Source organism: Phoca vitulina, unplaced genomic scaffold (genome assembly GCF_004348235.1).
Source record: "Phoca vitulina isolate PV1807 unplaced genomic scaffold, GSC_HSeal_1.0 scaffold9, whole genome shotgun sequence".
In the NCBI taxonomy this organism is placed as follows: Eukaryota; Metazoa; Chordata; class Mammalia; order Carnivora; family Phocidae; genus Phoca; species Phoca vitulina.
The window spans coordinates 14,725,250-14,750,042 of record NW_022589712.1 but is presented as its reverse complement, the minus strand read 5'-3'; the positions used below and the strand labels follow the sequence as shown (position 1 = coordinate 14,750,042).

At 41.3% G+C, this 24,793-nt stretch overlaps 1 protein-coding gene across 16 annotated transcripts in view; it reads right to left on the bottom strand.

Annotated features, from left to right (window-relative positions):
• Positions 1–209: 209 nt before the first annotated feature.
• SYNE1 (spectrin repeat containing nuclear envelope protein 1) overlaps positions 210–24,793 on the bottom strand; it is a 437,497-nt gene continuing 412,913 nt past the window's right edge. For 7 of the 16 annotated variants that reach the window (XM_032407632.1, XM_032407631.1, XM_032407635.1 and 4 more), the window contains exons 137-147: positions 23,776–24,109; positions 21,522–21,590; positions 19,808–19,950; positions 18,005–18,131; positions 16,766–16,977; positions 14,181–14,381; positions 12,607–12,735; positions 10,818–11,030; positions 10,245–10,337; positions 8,828–8,886; positions 215–1,199 (exon numbers count right to left, since the gene is read on the bottom strand). In XM_032407632.1, coding sequence (XP_032263523.1) covers positions 959–1,199; positions 8,828–8,886; positions 10,245–10,337; positions 10,818–11,030; positions 12,607–12,735; positions 14,181–14,381; positions 16,766–16,977; positions 18,005–18,131; positions 19,808–19,950; positions 21,522–21,590; positions 23,776–24,109 — 1,821 coding nt within the window. In that variant the 3' untranslated portion in view covers positions 215–958. Of the gene's footprint in view, positions 1,200–8,827; positions 8,887–10,244; positions 10,338–10,817; positions 11,031–12,606; positions 12,736–14,180; positions 14,382–16,765; positions 16,978–18,004; positions 18,132–19,807; positions 19,951–21,521; positions 21,591–23,775; positions 24,110–24,793 lie in introns of all 16 variants that reach the window. The other 9 variants (XM_032407640.1, XM_032407639.1, XM_032407646.1 and 6 more) reach the window with 7 other exon arrangements.

Genomic DNA, 24,793 nt, shown 5'->3' with positions numbered 1-24,793 from the left:
GCTATGGGAAGAGGAGGGGGAAAGGAATCATCCAGAGTCCTTTACGTCTAAATGTGTGCTACCTGTAACCATCCTTTCTCTTTAATATATACTTATGTTTCAGCTTCTCTCATTCTGCAAAAAAGATCATTTAGGTTGTGCTCTGATAAGTGTCTGCTTAGTGCATAAATTTAGAGTCATTTCTTTAGGGGAAAGAAAAAAAAGCACAGACAAAATATTTTATAGTATCTATAATAAATGCAAAGAAATCAATACAAACAAAACTTGGCTTTAGCAAACTGTACATACATAAATATCTTTTTTTTACTGTAACATTCAACTTTTTTGTCACATAAAGCCTTCCATGATTGTATTTATTACATCCAGTTTTACTTTATACCTTTAAAAAAAGTGCCTTTTAGATTTACAGCTTGTGCTTCTAAAGCAAAGGTTAGAACATCATGCCCCAAAGGAAAGCAAGGTAAAAAGAAAGGTGCCATATAAGCTCTTAAAAACTGTATGTTACAAGGTTCTAAAATCTCCTCAGCACTGGTTGGTTGGTAGATTGTTCGATGCCAACATGGCACTCAGGGAGAGTCCTTTACTGAATGGATGGAGCAGCACTGTGGGAGAGCTGCTCAGACAGTCTACTGAAGTCCTTGGGTATGCACAGAATGAGCCAATGGCCCAGAATTCATGCGTCCAGAGAACGTTGGAGGTCCTTAATCTCATTAGTGCTGAGGCTCAGGGTTTCAAACAAAATTTCTTCCCAACCTATTGTCTGTCTGCTCTCCTCCTGTCATTGTTTACCATCCACCTCCGAAGCCATGATTTGCACACACGGGATACGGAGGAGAGCTAAAGCTGCCATGCTGAGGGCATTCGCCAAGATTCAGGTCCTGTTTTTGCTAGTTTGGGATCGCTTTTGGCCAACTCCTCCTTGTGCTACCAGCACTGTTGCAGATGGCATCTGCTTGGTTCAGAGCGGAGGAGGGCCATTTGTGTATCTGAGCATGGGGTGGAATGATCGGGCAAAGTTGTTGGAGAGGGCACAACTATAGTCTTCCTCTGACATTGGTACAAGGCAGGCGAGCCCGATGAGGAGCAGCAGGAGAAGCTGGAGTGGAAGAGCCGCTCGGAGGACTCTGAATAAGAAGGCTCGGCCGGACCGAGCTGGCCGAGGCTCAGAAGGGGAGGAATCGGAGCCACCTTTTATGGACCTGAGAGGAGAATCAACATAAATAACTCAAATATCTCAAATGCTGGATGGATGCTGCTTTTTGCTTTCTCACCTTCCAGGAAGCTAAAGGACCATGCCAAACCCAACCCAACCCAGCAATTAGCTGGCAGCCTTCTGCAGTATGCCAAGGTGATCTCCCCACCACCACATGAAGAATTTTTTTGGACACTTCACTGATGAAAAATAAACATTTAGTCAGTCAACTAACGTCAACGAATTGGGTTCCAATCCCATCCCTTAATTTGGTAAAACATTTTCCATCAACAAAGATAACCGCTCTCCACACATCCTACCAGCATAGATTAAGTAGATCCAGGATAATTAAAATGTGGATGTTTGATGCAGGACATTTTTAGTTTAAGAGTATCAGTAGCACCATTAGGCAAAATTAGTTGCTGTCAGAATTATGCAAAGTATCCCCTCTTGCCATCCTGGATGTGCCAAAATCTATGCAGCAAGGTTAAGAACAGCGGCAGCCATCTTGCAGAGACTCACGAAGTTTAAATAATCTTAGAGCATACCCTGATTTCATCTTGCACTGAATCAGCATCTGACCCAGACCCAAGTGGGTTCTAAAGCTGTATGTACAAGGGTGGTGGCAGAGTTAGCCTACAGAACACTTGTGTGGGACGGCGTAGATTCTAGGCCGATCCTATCTATCGCTAGCTCTGTGACTTTGGGAAACACACCTTTTCTGAGAGCAGATTATCTTCTTGAAGGCTCCTTCTAGACTCAAAGTTCCAAGTTTTCCTATCTACTTCCATTTTCCCTTCTACTTATAAATAGTGCATTAGAGATTAAGTATGAATTTCAGCACTCATAAGAAAGACTGCAAAATTCTGAAAATGGAAGTAAGTCCTGGGTGAGGTGCACTATTTTCTCTTTGTGGGCATCCATTAATGTCTTATTTGGTTACTAGTAGGAAAGTTGTAGAAGGAAATGTTATTTACAAGAGGCATTTTGTACACACGCACACACACACGCACACAAAACAGTGCAGGAACAAAAAGAATATATGTACCAATGAGACGCATTTCCCCATACCTACAATGAATTCCCTAATGGTTATAATATCACTAAGGGTAAGGACACTGAATGTGAGGCCACTGGAGAAATAGGAAGGTGTAAGAACTATATTGGTTACTCTGTACATTTTTCTCATAAAAAATATTATGTTTCCAGCTATCCTACTAGCCATTAATTTCTGAAAACAGATTACATTCATATCAGTGAGGGATAAGGGGTAGCACCAAAGAAAATAAATGTTAAGATAAAAAACAGACATAAACCCCTTAAAAAGGAACAGAGGGAGTACTCAAAGCTTTCTTATTACACTGTCAAAGACAAATGTGAGACAAGCAGACTCAGCATCTGACCCAGACCCAAGTGGGTTCTAAAGCTGTATGTACAAGGGTGGTGGCAGAGTTAGCCTACAGAACACTGCAGAAGCTCCGAACAGCCACGTACCACTGTGTTTCTAGTACAGTTCTGCAGTGTCATGAAAGAAAACCAGTCATTGGCCCAAACTGGGCCTGTATTCTTGTCTGAAGCCTACGACTGACATCTGTGTAACCTTGAACAACTCACTTCACCTCTGAGTGCCAACTGCTTCAAACCCTCCAAATTAGATTAGATGGTCTTCCAACTTGAAAGTTCCGTATTTTATATATTTTAAGTCTTCTACTAGGTGGTCAGTACAGGCGACCAACTGAGAGGCCATAAGAGTTTAATCACCATCTAGTGGTCAAACTGATTAACTGCCCTTCCGCTAAGGCCAATGAGTTATTCCTCATGAACTGAATAGGAAAGGCTGTGTATTTTGTGAAAAGAGCATAAATGAGGTATGCCACATAACTATTAGTGGAAGGAGAAAACAGAAACTCCTCAAGCTACCAAATTATAAAATATTCATGTTGAAATAAAGCCTTAGAGAATATATAATCCATCTTCTAACTTTATACATAAGTGGCTAAGGAGAGTTAACTTTTACTCTTCTAATTGCTGGGCAACACCCTAAGCATTTATCTTATTCTCTCACTTAATCCCCATGATAGTCTCTGTGTGTTCATTATCTTCACTTTATAGATGATGAAAAAGGAGACTCTGAGAGATAAAGGAGCTAGCTCAAGGTTATACAGTTAGCAAGTGGCAGAATTAAGATCTCAACCCTGAGATTTTTAGGTCCCAGAACTTGGACCCTATGGATAGGGTCAACCACTTGCCCCATATCGTACAATTAAATGAAGAGCTCTAGCAGGGAGTCAGGGTTCCCAAGTCCCGCCCTACCACACTCTCTGCAACATTCTGTTGTTTGATGACACGAATGGAGGTTGTCCAGGCCATACTTATGTACCTCACATGTAGAAGCAAAGAAAACAATACTTGTATCCTAAAATATTTGGAGGTGAGTGGATTCCTTGTGTCTGAAATAAATGCGTCTAATTGTAAAGCCTTACAGTATTATACAGATCAAGTCAGTATTACGGACATGAGGGCATTTTGTTTTGAGGCAATTGTAAAATCTTGGGCAAGTAATTTAGTCTCTCTTGTCTTCAGTTTTCTCATTTGCAAAGACAAGGGGTGCATTAATACCCTCAAATCGATTTGGCTCTAACAGTTTATGAATTCAATGGTTTGCCTTAAAGTGTCTTGAGAAGAATGGGATAGTTACCCATGAACTCTGGATTGAATTTTCCTTCAATATATCTTTCCTTTGACCTGAAAATATGCCGTGGGAAACAACACTCACTACCTGTCACTGGATGAGTTATAACAGGAGCACTAAAGACAGCTCTACATTTCCTCATTATTCAATATTTAAATAAAATGAAGGCAATTTCTAAAAGTCTTCTTCTTTAGAAGACATTTAAGGACACTATGGGGAAGTTTATGCATTTACTTAATAATACAATTTGACTGACAGAGATGAATAGCCCTTGTTTGTCAATTATTATCTTCTTTGAGCGAGTAAGCCAAAGATCAAGATCAAAACAGGGGCTGCACTTTGACAAGTCCACTCCTGAGAAAAACTAGAAAGGTCACCATCTTTGGAATATGGGCTCATGTGTTACAGAGTCTGTTGAGGGACATGGCACAGTGAACAGCATCAGAGCATTTCTTATTAAAATTTAATTAGCATGTGCCTTCTAACGTTGAAGAATGCTAACCTAGGGAGAAGTAATGGGCTGAGATATGGACAGAGAGAACACACAGTGCTTAGTGGGCTTCCATGCAGTTGACTGCTCTTGGAAATGTCCACTGTAACTACTGAGAAAAATGCCACCCCCTTGGGGCAATTATCAGGGTTTCAGCATGCCAAAAATTGCCTCTTCTTAGGATGAACCTGTACTAGAGCTTCTAGTACCAACAGGATAATGGTGCAGGGGGGAAAAGGGTACTTTTAATATTTATCTATTGACCTAAGAGCACCTGTTTCAAGAGTCTTGGGAAAGTTGACAAGGGAAAGAACAAAGACTACTCATTAACTAGTCACTCATCACTCTTCAATGGCCTTATTACATAAATAGACGTGAGCTGAGATTGTCTTTCTAGAGGAAAAACGAAATGTGTGAACTTACCCAAGGAACTTAATTGATGGAGCTATTTCAGATAATTCTGTCCAGCAAAAATGTGCTTTATTCTCTCCAAGTAAATATTTAGTTTATCATTTTTCTCACTCCCCTCAGTCATTCAAATTTCTGGGTAAATAACTGCCCAGGAGTTGTTTCATCTCTTTCCCAAAATACATATAGTTGTGGGAGAAGGAACATGGTAGGGGAGGAAGCAGCAGTACATAACAACACACAAAAGTATGTCTGACCCAGGGTTGTAAAAAGCCTGAATAGCACGCACAAAGTATGACTCATCTCAAAAATTTTACATAATCAAGGAGAATAAAACGAATTACTTCTGGGCACAAATTATTTAAAGGCACATGAAAAGAAACTTTCAATTCGTTTTGTTACTTGTTAGTTAACACCGGCAGTGTTGTAACAGGAATTTATCGTGAGAAAATATCTAGGTTGCGTACCATCTTGTTGCCTGCTCTGGTGCGGATGGTCTTTGTTACCTGGACGTGTGGTTCAGAAGACAAATTTCCAGAATCAATTTAGGATTTCAGTCTCCTTTTTCAAAAAAATGAACTGGCTGGTCCTAAGCAGTGTCAGGCAGGCTGTGGGAGCCCAAGTCCTAAAACTGTTGTGCAAAGGAGCAGCGCCCCACCGCTCCGGCAGAGGGAAGTGATTTACAAACTAGGATCCAGAGTCAGGTAAACCTGGTTCAAATCTTTAATCTTCGTGCCTCTAATCTTCAGTGTCCTTGTCTGTGAACTTGGGAATACAGCCATGCCATGGGGATGTGGTAAGAGTTAAATGAGGTGACAGATATACAATGCTTAGCATAGCGCTTAAGGCACATTAAGTGCTAAATAAATGTCACAATTTATCATTATTGTCTTATCATCATTGTTAATGCAAAGGTGTGCTAATTCATACCATTAGGGACTGGTTGTACGCAGGCTTGTCTCCCAGGAGAATAGTTCTGATTTATTAGTAGTGCTTTCAAAGATGTGATACATTTGCCAAAGCGGCTGACTTGTTCCTGGGAAACACTGGGAATGCATACTTCAAAATATTATAAAAGAAACCTACTGGTGCCTTACCCCGTAACTGCTCTCAGCCCTGGTGGCCAGCCTGTCCTAGAAGTATACCTGTATAGGCGGAGGCTCTCTAAGTGCTACGGGTAAGGAGATTCCCCAGGGAGGAGCCTGACAGAAAAGACTTGAAAAAAAATTCCATAAGAAACTGAACAGTGTTTAGAGTGAAGTGCTCACAGTTTTCCCCCTCCCTTCCATCTATTGTTCCACTTTAGTTCTCTCTGTAGAAGGTGCCAGAGACCAAAGGTGTCCAAGGAAATTTTGCATGTTAGAATTTTTAAAATTTCTTTTAGAATTTTTGGTTAAGTTTTAGAATGAAGTCATCGCTTCACTGTATCCAGACTACAGAGCAATTATTCCTTTGCCTTGCTGGAAACTGGAGTAAAATCTCATTTGTCAACTTCAAATAATCCAGGAGAGTTGAAAAGACTTGTTGGTGATTGAGTCAGACGATTTTAAGTCAAAAATAGAAAAAAAGTCCAGCTGGACTATCATAAACAGTGCTTCTTAAACCTCTTTAAAAACTGATGAATAATCATTATGAATGTATGCACAGATATTTTTTAAATGTTTATAATTTTAAAGGAGTCTTGAGGAGCTCCTTGTAATTGATTTAGGGCATCTGTACATTCTGACACATGGCAGGAACCATACGGTAGTAATTTTGCAAGCCCAGTGCCTACACATAGTAGGTATACAGTAAATATTGGCATCAATCGGTATGTAGGCATAGAATATTACATAAGAGGACATAGAACTGTGGATATAAAACCAACCTGAAATCATATATAGCAGATAAGCAACTGTATTATTAACATCAGACCTTAAACAACAAAATAATATAAGAACCCCCTTCCTTCAAACGGATACCCTGTTTCTTCCAACTCAGCCTCTTTCTTCTCTTAGAAAGAATATGTGTCTAAAATTTTCCATTGTAGATCGCTGGGGTCAACATTCTAAACCGTTTGTGCTTTCAAATTTGCTGGACCAGTGCAAGATCAAACACAAGGTACACTCAAGTCTCAATGTAAAGGAACACCGTGACAGCCTGGATTATGAGTGAAATCAATTCTTTCCCAGCAGACTCCGCATTCCATTGTCGGGGTTGGGTGCACCCCAAACAGAGGTGCCAAGAAGTTAAGAAGTCCAAGAATGTTCAACCACAACCTGTCTGCCAAGGTGTTTGATGAAGTTTACCATTCAGGTGTCGCTCATTTGTATTCCAGACCCTTACGTAACAAAGTAAACACCGTGCTGTATGCTCAGAAAGATGTTAATGCACAGCGCTGGACAGAGCAGAGCTGAAAGGCGCCTGTGAATGTGGCCGTCCCAGCTGCAAAGCCCCCGTAGGAGACATGTTGAAGCACTTGCTGCCCTGAGAAACGATGCCTTGGGCATTTTCAGAAGACCCCGTGCGACTGAAAGAGTTGGGGTTGCAGATTGATGTGGTATTTGGGAACCAAAGGGTGGTTGCTATTGGTGTTGCATAATAATGTAAGAGCCTTCCCCCTTCTCATCACCGTCAGTTATGTCAACCAAAGAATTGATCTCTGGTATCCTAATAGGGCTGCTATGGGGACAGTCCCCATCTCTGTTCATGGCATATTGGCAATTTGTGGGGAGAAGATGGACAAAACAATGATCTGTCTATGGTAGATGACTGGCTTTTCTTGTAGGGGACTAAGAGAACCTCAGAGCACCTGTGGAAGTCCATCATTCTCTTCAAAAATCCTTGTGAGTTTTTCTCCATTCATATTTCATTATTGGTTTATTATGGACAAAAAGCCCCCACAAAATTGTCAAACCAAACCAAAGGGAAAGAAAAAAAAAAAAAAGCACAGTAAAGGGAGGCTTAAAACCAAAAGCACATCAAAGTACGTTCTGCATTGCTTCAGCTGAGTAGGAATGACCAAATCAAATATCCAGTCCCTTCAGCACACAGCTGGAAAGTGAAAACTATTACTCAGGGGTTGTTTACAGCTCTACACTTCCTTACCCCTCACCCTCCTTTCAGGAATTTAGATTCCAGCTCAGTGGTGATAAGTTTCCAGAGGGGCAAACTACTTTAACAGTGAACTGCTTGGGATTGGAATGAAAAAATCAGCTCTAGGGACAGTATTTTCATTTTTTAAAAAGTTGTCTGGGGGAACATGAACTGATTAGTGAAAGGGCAGGGAAGCACAGACATCACACCAACAACGAAGAAGGCAAAGCACCGCTAACTGCAGAAACAAGGGATTGTGGGAAGCCAGGCGTAAAGCACGGAGTGGCAGCTGTGAGTGGGCTCTCTGGACGTCCCCGGGCAGGGGCACTGACTGCCCTTGTTTCTAGCGTGAAAGAGTTTGCCAAGTGTCAGGAAGGTGAGTGACTGAGTGTGCTGGCAGAAGAGAAGTTTTAGGATAAGCAAAAGAGAGAAGGTGCTTATAAATTTTAAATAATACCAAATTAGGACTTGCCATTTTGAGAATTCAAAACCCACAATCTGGATAAAACATGAAAATAAAATAAAAAGCTGGGGATGTTAGTATATTTTATTCAGATTTGTGGGTTCTGTGAGTGGTAAAATAATTCATTGATCTATTACCTGTCTTATTGTAAAATCTAGAAATAAAGAGGATGAGGAAAGTTTGCCATGAATCAAATGGAGGCTGAGCCATCTACTGCACTGAATCCTTAAGTGCACACAGAATACGATGGGATGAAAAGTACCAGATGGCCTATGTCTAGTTAGATGCAATTCTGGTGGGACCCAAATATTTTGTGCTCTGAGCTTTACTTATACTTTGCACTTAGAAAAGTCTCTTCCAATTTATTAGGAAAAGGGTGTGCGGATGAAACAAGTAATTTCTCAACTACCCTGAGGCAGGCCAGATAGAGGTCTACCTAAATCATGGACAATTTTCATCATCCTCTTGGAGTTCTAGAACAGTGTGGAAACCAGGAGAACAAGGTACCTGCTGTGTGGACTGTAGACAGAGGGTCCAGGCTGTGAGAGACTACATTTGCCTCGTGGCTGTTTGCAATGAACAGGGGTAAAGAAAGAAGAATGTTCAGTCCCGGCAAATAAAGACAAGCTACTGAAAAAAATTAAACTAAAAGTGCAGCAAAGGAAAAATACATAAAATGAAATGATCAGTACCCATGAATTCAGGAAACTGGCTTTTCTTTTGTTGAAGAAGTGAAATAAATCCACATCTCTATCATCGGTCACCGAGGAAACAGAAACTGGTTCGGGAGTCCCCACCACAGTGGGGATATTTTACCCCATTTTTCATGGTGGAAACACAGGTGACTCTACACCAGCTGAGGATTTACTTACAATAAATATGAAGGTCAGCATGCCTTGTATTTTTGTCTTCTAGAACGCTGAAACAGTATTGAAATTCTTGGTAGATAAATAGATAACAATGGCAATATGAGATTTTTCTTTGTAGAATGATGAGGACCCAACGGGTTAAGTCAGGGTTAGACTTTGACTCGAAAAGCCAGTATTCCTTCACATTCTTAAACTAGGATCTATAGGAAACTAGTGAATGTAGTAAAAAACAATCCTAAATAAGATAATAACATTTATCAGCATAGAACTTAAGTGTTCATAACAAAAAAAGTGCAAACAAAATCAATACTTCTAAAAACTAAGGAAAATGGGGTGTAATAAAAATGAATATAATCATAAAGCCGGACAAACAAAACAAAACAAAACAAAAACAAGCTTCTAATTACACAGAGAAATCAAAGTATAGAGGGTAGCAGGGGCCAGATCTGTCCTTCCGGTCTCACAGAATACCGGTGAGGCAGCCTCCCAAAGGCTCCGTGGCTGAGTCCTCTTGAGCTGTTGCCTCTTTGCGGGCAACACAGTCATCAGAAACCTTCAGAACCACCTTCAGGAGTTTCTTCGCTTGAGAGTTCAACAGAACCCCCACTTGTCTCATACATTCAATGGTCTCATGAGACACTCACAGTTTTGTCTGCTCTGGCTGAGGCGCCCCTTTACAGAGAACCTACTTTTTTAGGTGAACTATGATGGTAGTGGTTTGAAGGGAGGAGCCACCAAAGAAACAAGGGAACACCATTCTAGCGATGGCCCTTGGAGCAAGAGAAATAACTTGTCTCCCTGTACCAACCACACATTGAGCCCTCCTTCTTTTGAAAAACAGAATGTTCTTTTCCATTCCTGAGTGCATGTGGGGAGGGCATGCCGCAGGGCTGAGGAAACAACACTTCACTGTGTTACTGTGTGACCACCCTCCTCTGTAGGGGGACTCCTGCTTTCCCCAAGGGGAGCATGTGGACCCTGAGGTAGGTATAGATACTGTTGCTCCCCAGCGTTCCCTCCCATGGGCCAACTGAAAAGGACCAGTGGAAAGTTACCGTTCTTTGTCTGTTGGGGGTGCTTCTTCCGGATGTAGGACTCACAGATCCCGAGGTGTCCAGTTCATCAGCAGAAGACCAGGAAGACAAATCCTACATAGGAAATAGATTCTTTTAATGACTCCATGTCCCAAAGCTGTGATGACTTGGTAATCCACAATGCATTTACCAGCCCATCCCCACCCATCCTCCATAAAAAACCGAACCATTCCTTGGGAAAAATAGAATCAGACAACTCTAAGAACAGAACCTAATTCTTCTAGTGTATTAGGCATTTTCTGGTTGTATGTTTGGTCCTGCTGGAAAATACAGGTATAGTTTTGTTATTAAAGGGTCAGCAGTAACAATTGAAAGAGGTTTTTTTGATGTAATAGAATCAAAAGCAGTGTCCTATTATAAAAGTTTATGAGTCCCTTTTTTTATTTTGAGACAGGACTCGTAAGAGCAGTGATTGAGAGCGGGCACTTTATCCTGACAAGTACTATGTTCAAAGTCCTTCTAAAAATGGATAAAGATGATGCTTCTTTGGTTTCCTGTAAGAAATGCTAACAATGATGTCTGCTTAGAGCTTACCTGCTGACTGCTTGACATGTCTAATAGCTTCTCCAGCTCCTTGACGTGATGACTGACCTCCTTCAAGAGAAGTCTGAGCCGATTTCCAATCACATGGACTTTTTCTTTGGCTTCTAAACAGTCTGTGCCTTCAGCATTCACCAGGAGTTGGCAAGACATGTCTTGCAGTGAGGTCACTCTGAGTTGGGATTCCAATAGCTCATGCCTTATTTGCTATGTGTGTGATAAGAAATGCTTTACTAAGAATTTTTGATAATTGGGGAAAATTCCAAAAAGGCAGAATGACATCAGTTTAACTTAGTGGACAATTAAACCTGAGTATCTGAATGCTGTGCTCACATAGGGAAGAATGAAGCAGCCCCTGGCATTCAGGAATCAGGGGTCTGGGTTTTAACCCTGCCTCTGCCAAAAACAGTTTATAAGGCCCCTGAACCTTTCTGATCTCAAGTTCTCTCATTTCAGAAAATGATAATACCTTTTCCTGCCTGGTCCACAGTACATATATTGAAAGGTTCAAATTGGTGAATATACGTGAATGTGCTTAAAATATCAAGTATTATGCAAAAGAGATGTAAGATATTCTTTTATACAGAAAGTGAAACATTAACATATAAATATAGCAAAACTCACATATGTCTAAGTATATACTCTGATCTTTGTCCAAGATTTTTTTGAAGGATATAGTAGTGATTTATTATTTACAACTAATGTCTGAGGTCAAAAGTCAGTACAAATGCCATTGCATAGTTATTCCTTCTTGGTTTCTAAGACCTTCATGGTACTGAATTAAAAGCTACCAATTCTGTTGGTTAGGTTAATAAGCATTAAATGTTGAGAAATGACATTTTAAAAATACAGAAAGCTACAAAATGCAAATCATTTTCTCCTAATGGAACTCAAATATACTGCTTTATCTTCTATAAAATCCCTTAAGTACACTGTACATTATATTGTCCAAAGTCCTTTGCATAAGAATCTACGCAGAGATTCTGCAAATTTCCTTTTGAATTCAGTGCTAGAAAAAGTTTCTTTCTCCTTGAGAACTGGTATGTTTTCTTTTTCTCATATAATGAAAATAACTTTTCACATTTCCCTTTTGTCTTCATTTTCACAAAACTTGGTGACAAGGTTACTGTTAAATCTGATACACTTAATTTCTTCTTCTTTTTTTTTAAGGTTTTATTTATTTATTTGAAAGAGAGAGAGTGAGTGAGAGAGAGCATGAGCAGGACAAGGGGGAGAAGCAGACTCCCCTGTTGAGCAGGGAGCCTGACATGGGGCTTGATCCCAGGACCCTGGGAGCATGACCTGAGCCAAAGGCAGTTGCTGAACTGACTAAGCCACTCAGGCACCCCCCCACTTAATTTCTTCTAAGAAGTCTTAATGGTCCCTCTATTTTAATAGTTTCAATGTCCATAAAAATAAAATTTAAGCAACTCAATATACTCTTACTTTATACATAGATGTAACAAATACAGTTTAAATTAAAAATAAGTGCAATTGCCAAAGATCTGCTTTAGTAAAAACAATCTAATTAAGATGAAGAACTAATTAAGATCTCTACAATTGAGCAATGACTTTAGAACCAGATTCTAAAGCTAGTAGACGTCATCTTCTATAAGCATGTTTGCCTCACAAAAATCAGAAACTATAACAAATAAAAAAGAGAAAATTAGAGACCAGCATGCAAAAGGTAAAAAAAAAAAAAAAAATCACCTCCATTCTTTTTCTGTAAATGAAATTGATGACTGCTATGAGTAGGCAGGCCGCCAGAGCTCACGCATCTTACCATAAGCTGTTTGTGATGGTCCTGAAGTGTCTCTGCATCCTGGTTAGAATCAATAGGGACAATTTCATTTTTCCTTCTGTCGATGTTCTCCAGCATAAGAAGCAAACCATGACTCATTTCATGGAAATCCTATGAAGAAAAAAAATGGAGTATAAAATCATCGTGAATAATATATTCTTCTTTCCCTCACAGCTTAAATTTCCACTCTTTACAATTGCTACCACTGGCAAAGATACGTTGGATTTAAGGTCTTATGCACAACTCCTTTCTGAGAAAGGCACTGGTGCTGTGGCAATTTTCTGAGTTCACATTCTCTCCAAAAGCATCTAGTTTGTTATTTGAGGGAGAACTTAGACATAAGGAAAAACTGGCATCAAATACTTAATTTCTAGGGTTACTATACAGTTTGGAAGAAAGCAACTCTTCTCCCCTCTTTTCCCTGTATTCAAACCTTCCCATCTTGTAAGGCCTTAATCCGATCCCTATATCCTTCATTCATCCATTTGTTCATTCATTTATTCAACACATAGTTACTGAAAATCTCTTACGCACAGGGCTAGGAGGGGGTGCAGGGGTGAGACAACAGCTTGCGTACCTGCTTTCAAGGTATTCTTGGGGTACATGCAAACCTGGGAAGCAGCTTTACACTGTGCTCAGAATACAATCTGCTCCTCGTCAGGACCTACAAGACCCTGCATGATCTGGTTGCTAAGCATCTCCCTGATCTTTCTTATCCCTGCCTCTCTGACTACATTCTGATCCCACTGGCCTCTTTTCTGACCTTAAAGACACTAAGCCCTTTCCTGTTTCTGGGACATCCCATTGGCTCTGTCTAGCATATTCCTCCAGTGTCAGCTCAAAGATTCATAGAAATTCCCTGACCTCTATCCCAAAGTGGCTTTTCTCAGTTACTCTTAACATCCACACTTGTAAGCATCTTGGTTAAGCAATTACTTGCATTTTTTAATGTATTTATTTGTGAGAGAGAGAGAGCACAAGCAGGAGGAACGGCAGGCATAGGGAGAAGCAGGTTCCCCGCTGAGCAAGGGGCCCAATGCGGGGCTCGATCCCAGGACCCCAGGATCATGACCTGAGCTGAAGGCAGACGCCCAACTGACTGAGCCACCCAGGTGTCCCAGCAATTACTTGCATTTTTACTGTTTGTCTTCCCCAACAAAAGTAGAGGCTTTGTTGTATCCTGACTGCTCTACATAATATCTGTCAGAGAGTGGGCACTTATCAAATAATTGTGGTCGAATGGATGAGTAAATATTTGTAATGCTCACTTTCATGTTCAGGAAATATCTGCCAACATGCTCAGTAAATATCTGTTGAATGAATGAATGAATGAATGAATGAATGAGTTGGGGCTGAGATAAACTTGTGGGAATAGTCCAGTTAGCTGGATAAAAGACGGGGTCCAGATGTACAGATTCTCCAGCATAATGAATAGTTTGGGCACAATGTTATCTCATTCAAATCCCGGCTTTGGGGAGCGATTGCATCCCTCGAAGTGACCTTAATAAATCAAGTCCCAGACTCAGCTACACTGGAAATGTCTGACTCCCACGAACCTGACACTGCATCAGTGCATCCTGGAGCAGGCCCCGCCACTCTTCCAGCAGTGAGCACACACGGTCCCAGCGCCCGTTCATCTGGGACAAGCGATCTTGCAGATCTTGGCTTTTCTCACTGCCAGGCTGGGTGAACTCAGAGCTGCACAGGTTGATGGAAAGGATGATGGCTTTCCGGTGGTCCACAGCTTTCTGGAGCTCCTATAAAGAGAAAGGAGAACAACCAAAGAAAGAAAATAATAATAAAAACATTTAGAGCATAGTTTAAGATCTTAGGAAATGCTTCACCCAAATTAAAAGATCCATTCAGTAAAACTGGCCTTAACCGAATGGCTAGATAAGAGACAGTGATGCACACCACTGAGGGCCACACTGTAGTTAAAGGAAATGGATTTGATGTACACTTGACAACTCGAATAGGTTTTAAAATATGGTGTAGAGTGAAACAGTCAGAAACGGAGCAATGTGTATAACATGAGAGCATTTATGTGATTTAAAAGGCACGAGCACACATACAAATCCACATTTTTTATGCATATATGAATGAATACTCATTCAGTATTTAAGAATGGTTGCCACGGGTTTCAGGAATGGAGATTAGAAAACAGTGGTGGAATAGGATAAATAAAATTAAGAGGAACTTTGCAGGAAGCGCTGATGACCCTGTGCACCCAACTAAGGAGTCTGATGAACTCAACCCAAGCACAGGAGCTCAACAACAATAAAACAAAACAAACCCAGATGGGCAGCAGGAGATGTTCTAGTGTAAGAATCTCATCACTAGACCAATGGGACTTAAAGTTGTGTGCAGAAGAATGAAATGGGAAACTTGCTAAGAAGGCAGATTCCCAGGACTCAGCCTCTAGCTGTTTGGACTCGGGAGGCACAGAGAGTTAGTGGCCCACAAGGGGAGAACCCTGCCAATGTCATAGGCCACATTCTTGTGATGGTGAAGAGAATGGATTGGGTATTTCAACAGCTAACCAATTCACATTGATTTCACAAAAAACTAGGCAACTTGATTTTTGCTTTATGCATTTCCCACAAATCTAGGACTATTCCAACAACTTGTGCAGCACATGATTATGCACTAATGATTCAATATCTGGGTACTGTTTAAACATCCCCAGATTAGTTTAGGGTCAGTGATCCTGCAAATCACATCTACCCACGCTACATTTTCTTCTAAGTTCTCAACATTTCTGTTATGTTTCCAGCTTGTCTTAATTTTTCACTTTCCAACAGATTCTTAAAATGCAGTAATATAGATTTGACCACAGAGATATTATAAGATCAAGAGATACTGTGGAAAGATACAGACTTATATTCAGGAAACAGACAGGAAGGACTGGGGAAGGCACACAGAGGGTGGCTTTTTCTTATCACACATGCTGAATTTCAAGGTCTCCTTTTCCCACCCTAATCTCACTTAGGTCTCAGACTCCGGCCAGCATTTGCTTTATCAACTTTTTAAGGAGTTTGGTCATCATACACACTGCCTTACATTTTCCCAGAGAGGAAATAAAATAATTTAAGTACGTTAGAGAAAAAAGCATTTTATAATCCAGATAATATAAATTGCATCTCCCATCTGATGCCTCATCCAGAAATTGATGGGGCTAGTGCAGAGGTTATTCTATAAGAAGAAATCTGAGCAACAGTGGGGAAGACTCATTTCTCTGCAAATTTAAAACAAGCAACAAACAAAACAAGCCACCAAAACATCACCCCAAAATAAATAACATACACAAAACCCGAGACACAAATGCAGCACACTTAACCCTTGAGCCCGGAGAGCCTAGGTAGCTCCATTCTGAGGAAGAGCACATCTTGATGTTCTCCAAACAAAAAGAAAGGACTGAAGGAGCTATTAAAAACAAACTGGGCTCTCAATCCAGAGTATGCTTACAAAAGCCTCCACAGAGTAATGCATTTCAAGAACTGTGCTAAGGAGGAGTGTTAAGACCTGGAGATGGAGTTAGAGGACATTATCCTGTGCAGATGGACACCCGTCCAGGCCAAAATCAAGTGCACATGCCAGGTGTTTTACCATAATTACTCCACAGTTTTATTTTGTTGTATTTATTACACTGCATATTGCTTCTTTTACTACTATAATCTATTTCAGATGTTCTGCTCTTTCCAGAATGTCAAGCAATTCCACTACATCTCTACAAAGTCAGAGAGACACAATCTTGGAGAGGAAACCTCTCTAGCTCTAGATACAGACTGGCAGGAGCCTGGTCATTTCTGCATTTCCCTTAAAAGAGGGTAAACAGGTCCCAGAGGTCCCTGGATGTTTCATGAACTTTTAATATTAGTCATTCCTTAAGAACTAAGTCATTAAATCATACATGATTATTTACACGGGGGCTGGTTCTACAACGTGGTCCATCTTTCTGCCCTTCCAAACCTGTTCTATAAATACTGATTTGGGACGGTTGGGCATTCGTGTTCATTTCTGTTGACAACTTCCCTGCAGCTGGGTGATAACGGACCAGCTAGAGCTAGTGGTTTCGTCGGGCCAGGCAGTCCACGGGGCAGTTCTCTGTCTGGCCCCCGTGGGAAAGGCTGAGGGCAGCTACCTTGAGCTTTTTTATTTGGAGCTCGATAGCCTGGATGTCAGTGCTGAGCTCCAGGCGCCGCAGCTGCTCCAGCCCCTGTTCCGTCTCCCCCAGCCACGTCCAGATGTTGTTCAGGTCCGCGCGGAACTGCTGCCACTTCTGGAGGTTCTGTTTCATTCTCAGCTCCTTGCTCAGGGCCTGGGCCTGGATGAGTTCCCACCGGTCAATCACACCTGCAGGACCCAACACACACAGATGAGCGAGCTGCGTTTCTCCACGCAGGGTGTTTGGGAGATGCTTCAAAGATACATCCGTGGCTATGTATAAATAACAACAGAAAGAAAAGTAATTCCAGCAGGCGCTTCTGTTGTTGTTAGCTGTAAAAACAAAACAAAAACCAAAACAAAACAGTATAATGGCTGTGTTTATCCTATCCGCATTTTTAATGATAATGGGGTAAAAAAACCACAAAAAACTACATAGGATTTAATACCATAAAGAGCTTTATGAAGTAATAAGCAGTAAAGTGCATGAAGATGATATTCAGTTGGTTTCTTTTTGCAACAGAACTTGGAGAGCACATATATAAAATGCCAGATGAGGGGCACCTGGGTGGCTCTGTCGGTTAAGCGCTGACTCTTGGTTTCAGCTCAGGTCATGATCTCAGCGTTGTGAGATCGAGCCCCGCGTTGGGCTCCGCGCTCAGTGTGGAGTCTGCTTGAGATTCTCTCTCCCTCTTCCTCCGCCCCTTCCCCCTTACTCACACTCTTTCTCTCTCTCTCAAATAAATAAAGCTTTAAAAATAAAACAAAACAAAATAAAATAAAATAAAATAAAATGTCAGACAAGAGATGTTAGAGAGAGGGGCACCTGGGCGGCTCAGTCGGTTAAGCGTCTGCCTTCGGCTCAGGTCATGATTCCGGGGTCCTGGGATCAAGCTCTGCATCAGGCTCCCTGCTCGGCGGGAAGCCTGTTTCTCCCTCTCCCACTGCCTTCCACTCTGCCTACTTGTGCTCTCTCTCTATCTCTCTGTCAAATAAATAAATAAAATCTTTAAAAAAAAATGTTAGAGAGAGTGCATTAAAATAAACGGGATGTGTTCCCTACCCCACTCTGTCAGGAGATCATCGTAACATGGAGAAAAGCTCTCAGGGGAGAATCGTGTAGAGTGAGATGAGCAGCACAGGGTAACACAGGGGCAACAAGGGGCTTCAGGATCTTCTATTTCCCTCTTTCCTGACCTGAGCACCACTCACTCACCAGCTGTTTGGGTTTCCGTTGTATTCAGGTTAACAAAGCCGGGGAAATTCTCTTCTTCCTCCTTCAGTTTGTGTTCTAGTCTCTTCACCGAGTCTATACTTCCGCTGCACTCACTCAGCAATTTCATCTGTTGAGACACAGAAAACAGGCCCTGTCACAGAATTCTCAGATTCTCACAAGTGCAAGAGTTTCTGGGGGAAAAGATCTTTCTAGTTCCTTAAAAAGGACAGTGGCTGTGTTTTACTGCTCTGTGGGAAAAAAAAATCTGCTAAAAACAAAAAAATCAAGTTCAAAAACACGTTCCTGCAACACAGGACACATTCATAGACACGCAGAACAGTGCCTTGAAGATATGCTTCGCATACTGGGTTTTGCATGAGAATCCCTCAGAATTTCTTTTACATCTCTGTCTGTTTTAGACTAAAAACCAATCTGGGATTTAAAACTCAGAGCCCTCAGCTGGCAATACAATATATAATTTTTGGCAACTTGCTTCTTCTTTCTTAAACTGAAATGTGGGAACAATAATATTACCACAAATCTCAAAGGAACATTTTTTTTGCATTAAATAATTAAAATACTTAAAAGCAGAAAGTACTATTAAAGCCAGCTGTTTCATAAGAAAATTTAAGCAATGTTTAATAGGTGTTAAGGGAATAAATTCTAACATCAAAGGAAAACATTCCAACTCCAAGTTTAATGTCATGCACAGCATTCAAAGAACTCTTGCTCTACTAACCATAAAGTTACGTCTCAAAGCCTTTAACAAATCACACTGCTATGACGTTTGACTGTTTTTGATTGAGACTGAGTACAATCTCAGTGATGTCAGCATGGTCACCATGAAACCTTATTATATTTAAAAAAAAATAAGTTTCACTATAATAGAAGTTGGTATAACAGGCCAAACTAAACAGGAAATAAACTCATGATTGATTGATTACTCTTCTGTAATTGTGAGGACATTAATATCAGCATATATAAACTACAACAATTCTCTTCTCTGGTTTCAAAAATCAGTACATTGGAGTTGTCATTAGACTTAGGGAAATTAATTTTTCTTTCCTTTTACTAAGCAGTCTTTTGGGTGTGAAAAGAAAGTATGAGCCATGGAAGAGATTTACTTTTAAATTCTCTTTCTTAAGTATGTGTAGGAAAATGGGTAGTTCTCCAGGAAAATTATTTGGTCAGTAACTTGAGCAGAGCAAATAAACTCAGTATATACTTTATTAGGTAGGAACTTTGAAAACAGAAGTTAGTAATATATACAATCTTTTGCCATCTTTTCTTCAAATCCCTCTTGTTAGTCAGATTTGTTTTCTCCAGAATGAGCATACTGATAACAGAGGATAAAAATATTCCTAAAGCCAGTAAGTGAATCAATAAACCCCAGAAAAGGGGTTATTGCATGCTTAGTATATTCCGTGTTAGTAATCTATCAGCTAAATCTGCTGCTCCAAGGATAACCTTGGCCCCAAAATTATTAGCTGAGTTTGGAAAATGCCTAATCACTTTTGAGAGCCAAAGCATTTTGTTGCTTTCAATTAAATGGATCTCACGGAGTTCTCCATGTAAAGGAACAGGTTGGTCACTGCAGTAGGTCAATGCATCTGAGCACGGGCCCGTTTTACTCAAAAGGTAGCCTGCTAGCACGGCTTCGTTTTGTACACCCGAGCCCATGAGCTCAAGGACAGCGTGGTGCTTCGATAGCTCAGAGAGCCCTGGGCCGCAGACAGAACGTTCTTTGTCACACAGTTATGATTCCCAGGTGCCTGCTGGCATCACAAGGGTCAGGACACTCACATAGCCTCTGTAGCTGGAGTCTAGCTCCGGTCCCGTGGGAGTTTTGCTGCGGATAATATTTTCAGTTTGCTGCATCTGAAAACGGCTCTCATCCAAGGCTCTGTCCAGTTGTCGGATCTGCGACTCGAAGGCACTGGGAGCTCCTACAGTGTCAACCACAAGCATCTTTAACACGCTTGACATTCAAGGAGAAGTTTGAGAAATTACTTCGGCTAAGGCGGTACAGAAAGGACATATGTGTGCGTCATTACAAAGCAAATTTAGTACTAACGTGCTGGTGAGTTAGAAGTTCAAAGACCAGACCAATCAATGAATGTGGTTGGCTCAGAGTCCTAGCAGGCCAGATACTGCAAAAGGGCTCTGCAGGGGGCTCTAACAGACTGTGTGTCTGCTCTGCTTCCAGCTGATTCCCTGAAAAACTACATGTTGTAAGCTGTGGGAGGCCTCTCCAAAAGCCTAGGGTGGTGCCTTTTGCTCCCTCCAAACCAAGATGCAGCTATTTCTCATATTCCCTCTGCCAGGCACTTATGAAGCAGAAAAAGATATAACCCTCTGTTTTCCTTCTGCATCTCAATAGAAGATAGTGCTCATAGAAGACAGTCACCCCGGGCTGCATCATTCGCTTAAGGTATGACTTCAAGTTAACCAAGAGACTAGTTCAGGTTACATATGGGTAGAGACACCAAACTACCAAAGGCTTGCTTTTGTTTAAAACCCAAACCAAAACCAGGAGAAAGCTAAGATTTTAGCATTTGCATCTAAGCGTTCTCTTAGAGCCTGGAACTTCTGGCTCATCGCCTTTCAAAGTGTGATGTGTGTGTGTGCAAAATGTGTGTGTGCGTGCGTGTGTTATGATTTTTGAACTGAACAAGAACATTGATTGTCAGAGTGAAGCTAACGCAGGGTGAAAGCAGAACATATATTAGTAAGCTTTATTAATTTTTTTTGAAAAAAGGCCTTCTAAATACACCTGGAAGAGGTCTCTCACTGGGTATCACTGAAGAAGTCACTATTTCAGCAATGCTACTTTGCTTCAAAAACTAAGTGTAAACTTACACCTTTGCAATTCACTATTGCATCATTGTGTTCAAACCCTATTCTCTCCACCTTCCCCCAAAATGCTCAGCTATGCTGACCTATAGTTTATCTAGTGCAACATTAAACAAAACTGGTTCCATTTTCCTTTCTTTATTTTATGGGGTAAGACTTATTAAGGTCAATTACAATTTTTTTTAGAGCCAGACATCTGGTCTCACCCCTGATCTTATATGTGGCCCTTGAGATCAGGAGGATGAATGATGGGCCTGACGTCACGTATGCAGGCCGGGAGCCCTGAGCCCTGACTGCCGAGGCACAGGTAAGTCTACGAGTCCTGGAAGTCACGAAATCAGTACGGCTACCCTCAAGCAGGGCACAGATGCTGAAGACTAGCACTTCCATCTCCCATTTTCATCATAGGTCTATACCTAATGAGACTCATTCCCATTTAACAAGCTGAGAAGTCGTTTCACTGAACTTGATTACTAAAATCTTATTCTTGGTGTTGATCAACAGACTGGGGTTTTGTTTGTTTCTACTGCAGCAGTAAGAGAAGGAGGTGGTTCCTTAACATGCTGGTGCCACAGAGCTGTGAGAGAGACAGCAGATGTGCTCAGAGAGGAGGCTTGTTACAGGTCAGGGCTGGGGGAGGATTGCTTTGGCTTTTTGTGCCTACCAGAGGTATTTCTGATTGCACTTTCTGTGAGTTTTACATAGGCCTCAGGACTTTCGGGGATCATTACATCTGCAAAAAGAGCACAGTCTAAGTTGACAGCTAGATTCCTTGTGGCGGGAATTAACTTTCCTAGGGAAAAAAGGTTAGTCACTCTAGACAGGCAGAGGAACATACAGAGGAGTGTGAGCGTGCTCACCAAAGGTTTCCTGAAATAAACCATCAGAGCTCACGCTGAGAATGTTTTATGAGCCAAGCACCGTTCTAAGCACTCATTTATCTTTGAAGAAACCCTACAGGGTGCATGGAAGTCTTATTCCCATTTTATTGATAAGAAAGCTGAGATCCAGAGGAATTAAATGACCTATCCAAGTTTCAACAGGTAGTAATTGGCAGAACTGAGATTTCAATCCAGACAGATTCTAGAGCAGCAGATTTCTGTCCAGTAGAAATAAAGGGAGCTACATATGTCATTTTAATGGTTCTAAGAGCCACATTAAGAAAAGTAACAAGAAACAGATGAAAATAATTTTAGTGCTTTACTTTGCTAAACCAATATATCTGAATTATGATGTGTAATCACCATAAATATTATTACTATTTTACATCCTTTCTTTGTGCTAAGTCTTCAAAACTTGTGAATTCACATAAGTACATTTGACACAGCAAATCTCAATTTTGCAAGGTCACATTTCAGGGCTCAATATGTTCAGTCACATGTGGCTGATGGCTACATACCAGAGAGCACTGCTATAGATAAGAAATGCCTATTAGGCCTACTGTAAAAACAAATTAGAAATGAGGGAAATCATTTTCTTTTTAGATAGAGTCATACCCTTGGGAATCCAAATGGGAACCATCAGAGACAAGCAGAGACGGCCTTTTGGAGAATGTGTGAGACACATTTACAAGTGCTGCGAATTGGCCTCTGATTCTTTCTTCCATTCTTACTCACCTTCCTACAATGTTCCTCTTTCTCTGTCCACCCCTTCACTATATGTGTTTCTTATGGTCTTGTCTTTCCTGTTTTGCTTTATACATTTTTCCCGGATGATTTCCTCTCTTCCCTCAGGGACAATTACCATGTATATGTGGATAGCCACCTAATCTGCATTTCTAGTTCTAGAACTTCAGACCCATGCAACTACTGCTGGGTATTCCATTTGTATATTCTACAGTATCTCGAATTCAGGGTGTACACAACTGAATCATTACCTCCCCCCTTCTTGCTGCCCTGCCCCCTGGCCCACAGACACCCACAACATTCTCTCCCTCTTGTGGTCCTCAGGGCCTCAGTCTACCTGTACCTTTCACCAAGATACCCAAGTCTGAAAGTCAGCTCAATCCCAGTTCAATCAACCATCACTTAAGGAGGAGACTTGTCATGATTTGTCAGTTCTCTTCCATTCTCTCCATCCCCAGTGTTGTTCCTTAGTTCAGGCCACCATCATCTCTCCACCCTTGATCATAAAATGTTTCCATCTGAGCTTTTCTCCAATGTGATCCCTTCCATATAGTATTGAGACAGGTTCTGTTGAAAGTATGTATCTGATCATGTCAACTCCTGCTTAGAGATCTGCTGTGGTGCCCCAGCACCTTCAGGAGAGAATACCCTTCCATGGCAAGTAGGCTGCTATGTGACCAGGTCCTGGTTTGCCTTTCCACCTCCTGTTTGTCCACTCTGTGTCTCTCAGTCTACAGCCTTGTCATTCTGGACGAACTTCAGGTGACCAAAAGCTCTGTGGCTGATCATAAAGCTGGGTGGGCACCCTCTCCTCTCTTCCTCTGAACTTCACTGTGTCTATCTAACTGACTCCCATTTATCCTTTGGGTCTCAGCTCAAGAGTCTTTTCCCTAAAGCCTTTCCTCAAAGCTCTGGTTAGTCAACCCTTGGCTGTGTTTCTGTACCACCCTGTGTACATTACATTGTAGCACCAACGTTTCACACAGCTGTTGCTTATCTGTCTGTGTTCCACACTAGAGTGTAGGCTCTTTGAGAACAAAAGGAACCATGTGTTCCTAATACTTATACAGTGCTTGTCACATAGTAAGAATGTAAGTGTATGTAGGATAAACCAATGGTCATGCCAATTTTTGGATTTGATAATCACATTAATACCCAATTATTCTATTATGTGCAATTTATTCTAATGGAGAAAGGAAGAAGAGGATTCTGCTTAGTTTACACATTTCAAATACAATATTCAGTCCTTTTTATTTTCTTTCAATTTGGCCTATTGGAAGAGCTCTTCCCTACCTGATAAGCCAACAGCTCCCCTGAGGTAGAAATCTTTATCATCCTGACCCTCTTCATCCTCAGAGGGCAGAGCTCTGGACACAGCAGACTCCAGGTCACGACTGAGGTCATAGTCATGGTCCCACTCCAGGGGGATGGAGTCCACACTGGCAGGGGTGTCTCGTCCGGACCGCTCGCTCCGCAGGGGCTGGGCGAGTGAGAGGGAGGGGTTGGAGGAAGGCTGGGGGGAAAGCACGCCGTCCACAGAGGTGTCACGCCAGTGGAGGTCCGAGAGAGCTGCAGAGTCATCCAGCTCCAGCTCCCGGTCAGAGAGGTCATGCTCATCATCTGGGAGCTAGAAATGTAGTCAAGCCAACTCCATCACCGCAGTGGTCAGATGATGCCCTTACCACTTCTTGTTCTGCCTCTCACCAAATCTCAGTGTTCGAGCTTATCTGGGCCATATTCCTACCTCAGTGGGGGTAATTTATGACTTCCTATCATCAAATAAGTAGGAATCCTCTGATCACTTTTAAAAATGTCTTATAATCTACCAAAGCTCCAGTTTTTATCACTGGTGAATGGAAAGAATATTAAAACATACTTCAAATAATTAAGATAAAATAAGGTAATATAAAAAAAGGCAGCCTAGTAGCGTGCCTGCAATACAATAGTTACACAATGGCACATTTCAGGAACAAGAGTGGGTTACGAATGAAACTTTACCTGGTCCTCTTTTACCTTATATCCCAGATGCAAAATATATTTTATCACAGAATATTCCAAACATTCTAATAACATTTTGTGATGTGATTATGGTAGCAATTAGGAAAGTGGAAGAGAAAAAAAAAATTCAACTAAACAAATTCATCAATTGAGCAACTACTTGCATTGCTCACTTTCATCTCCTTATTTCTTCTAGAAGCGTCTTTATCTTCCATAGAAGATATGTGCCAGTATTCTCTGAGGTTTTTACATATATATTAAACCTGTTTCATACCCGAAGCAATCCTGTCTACAAGGGAGGTAGTAGTATTAA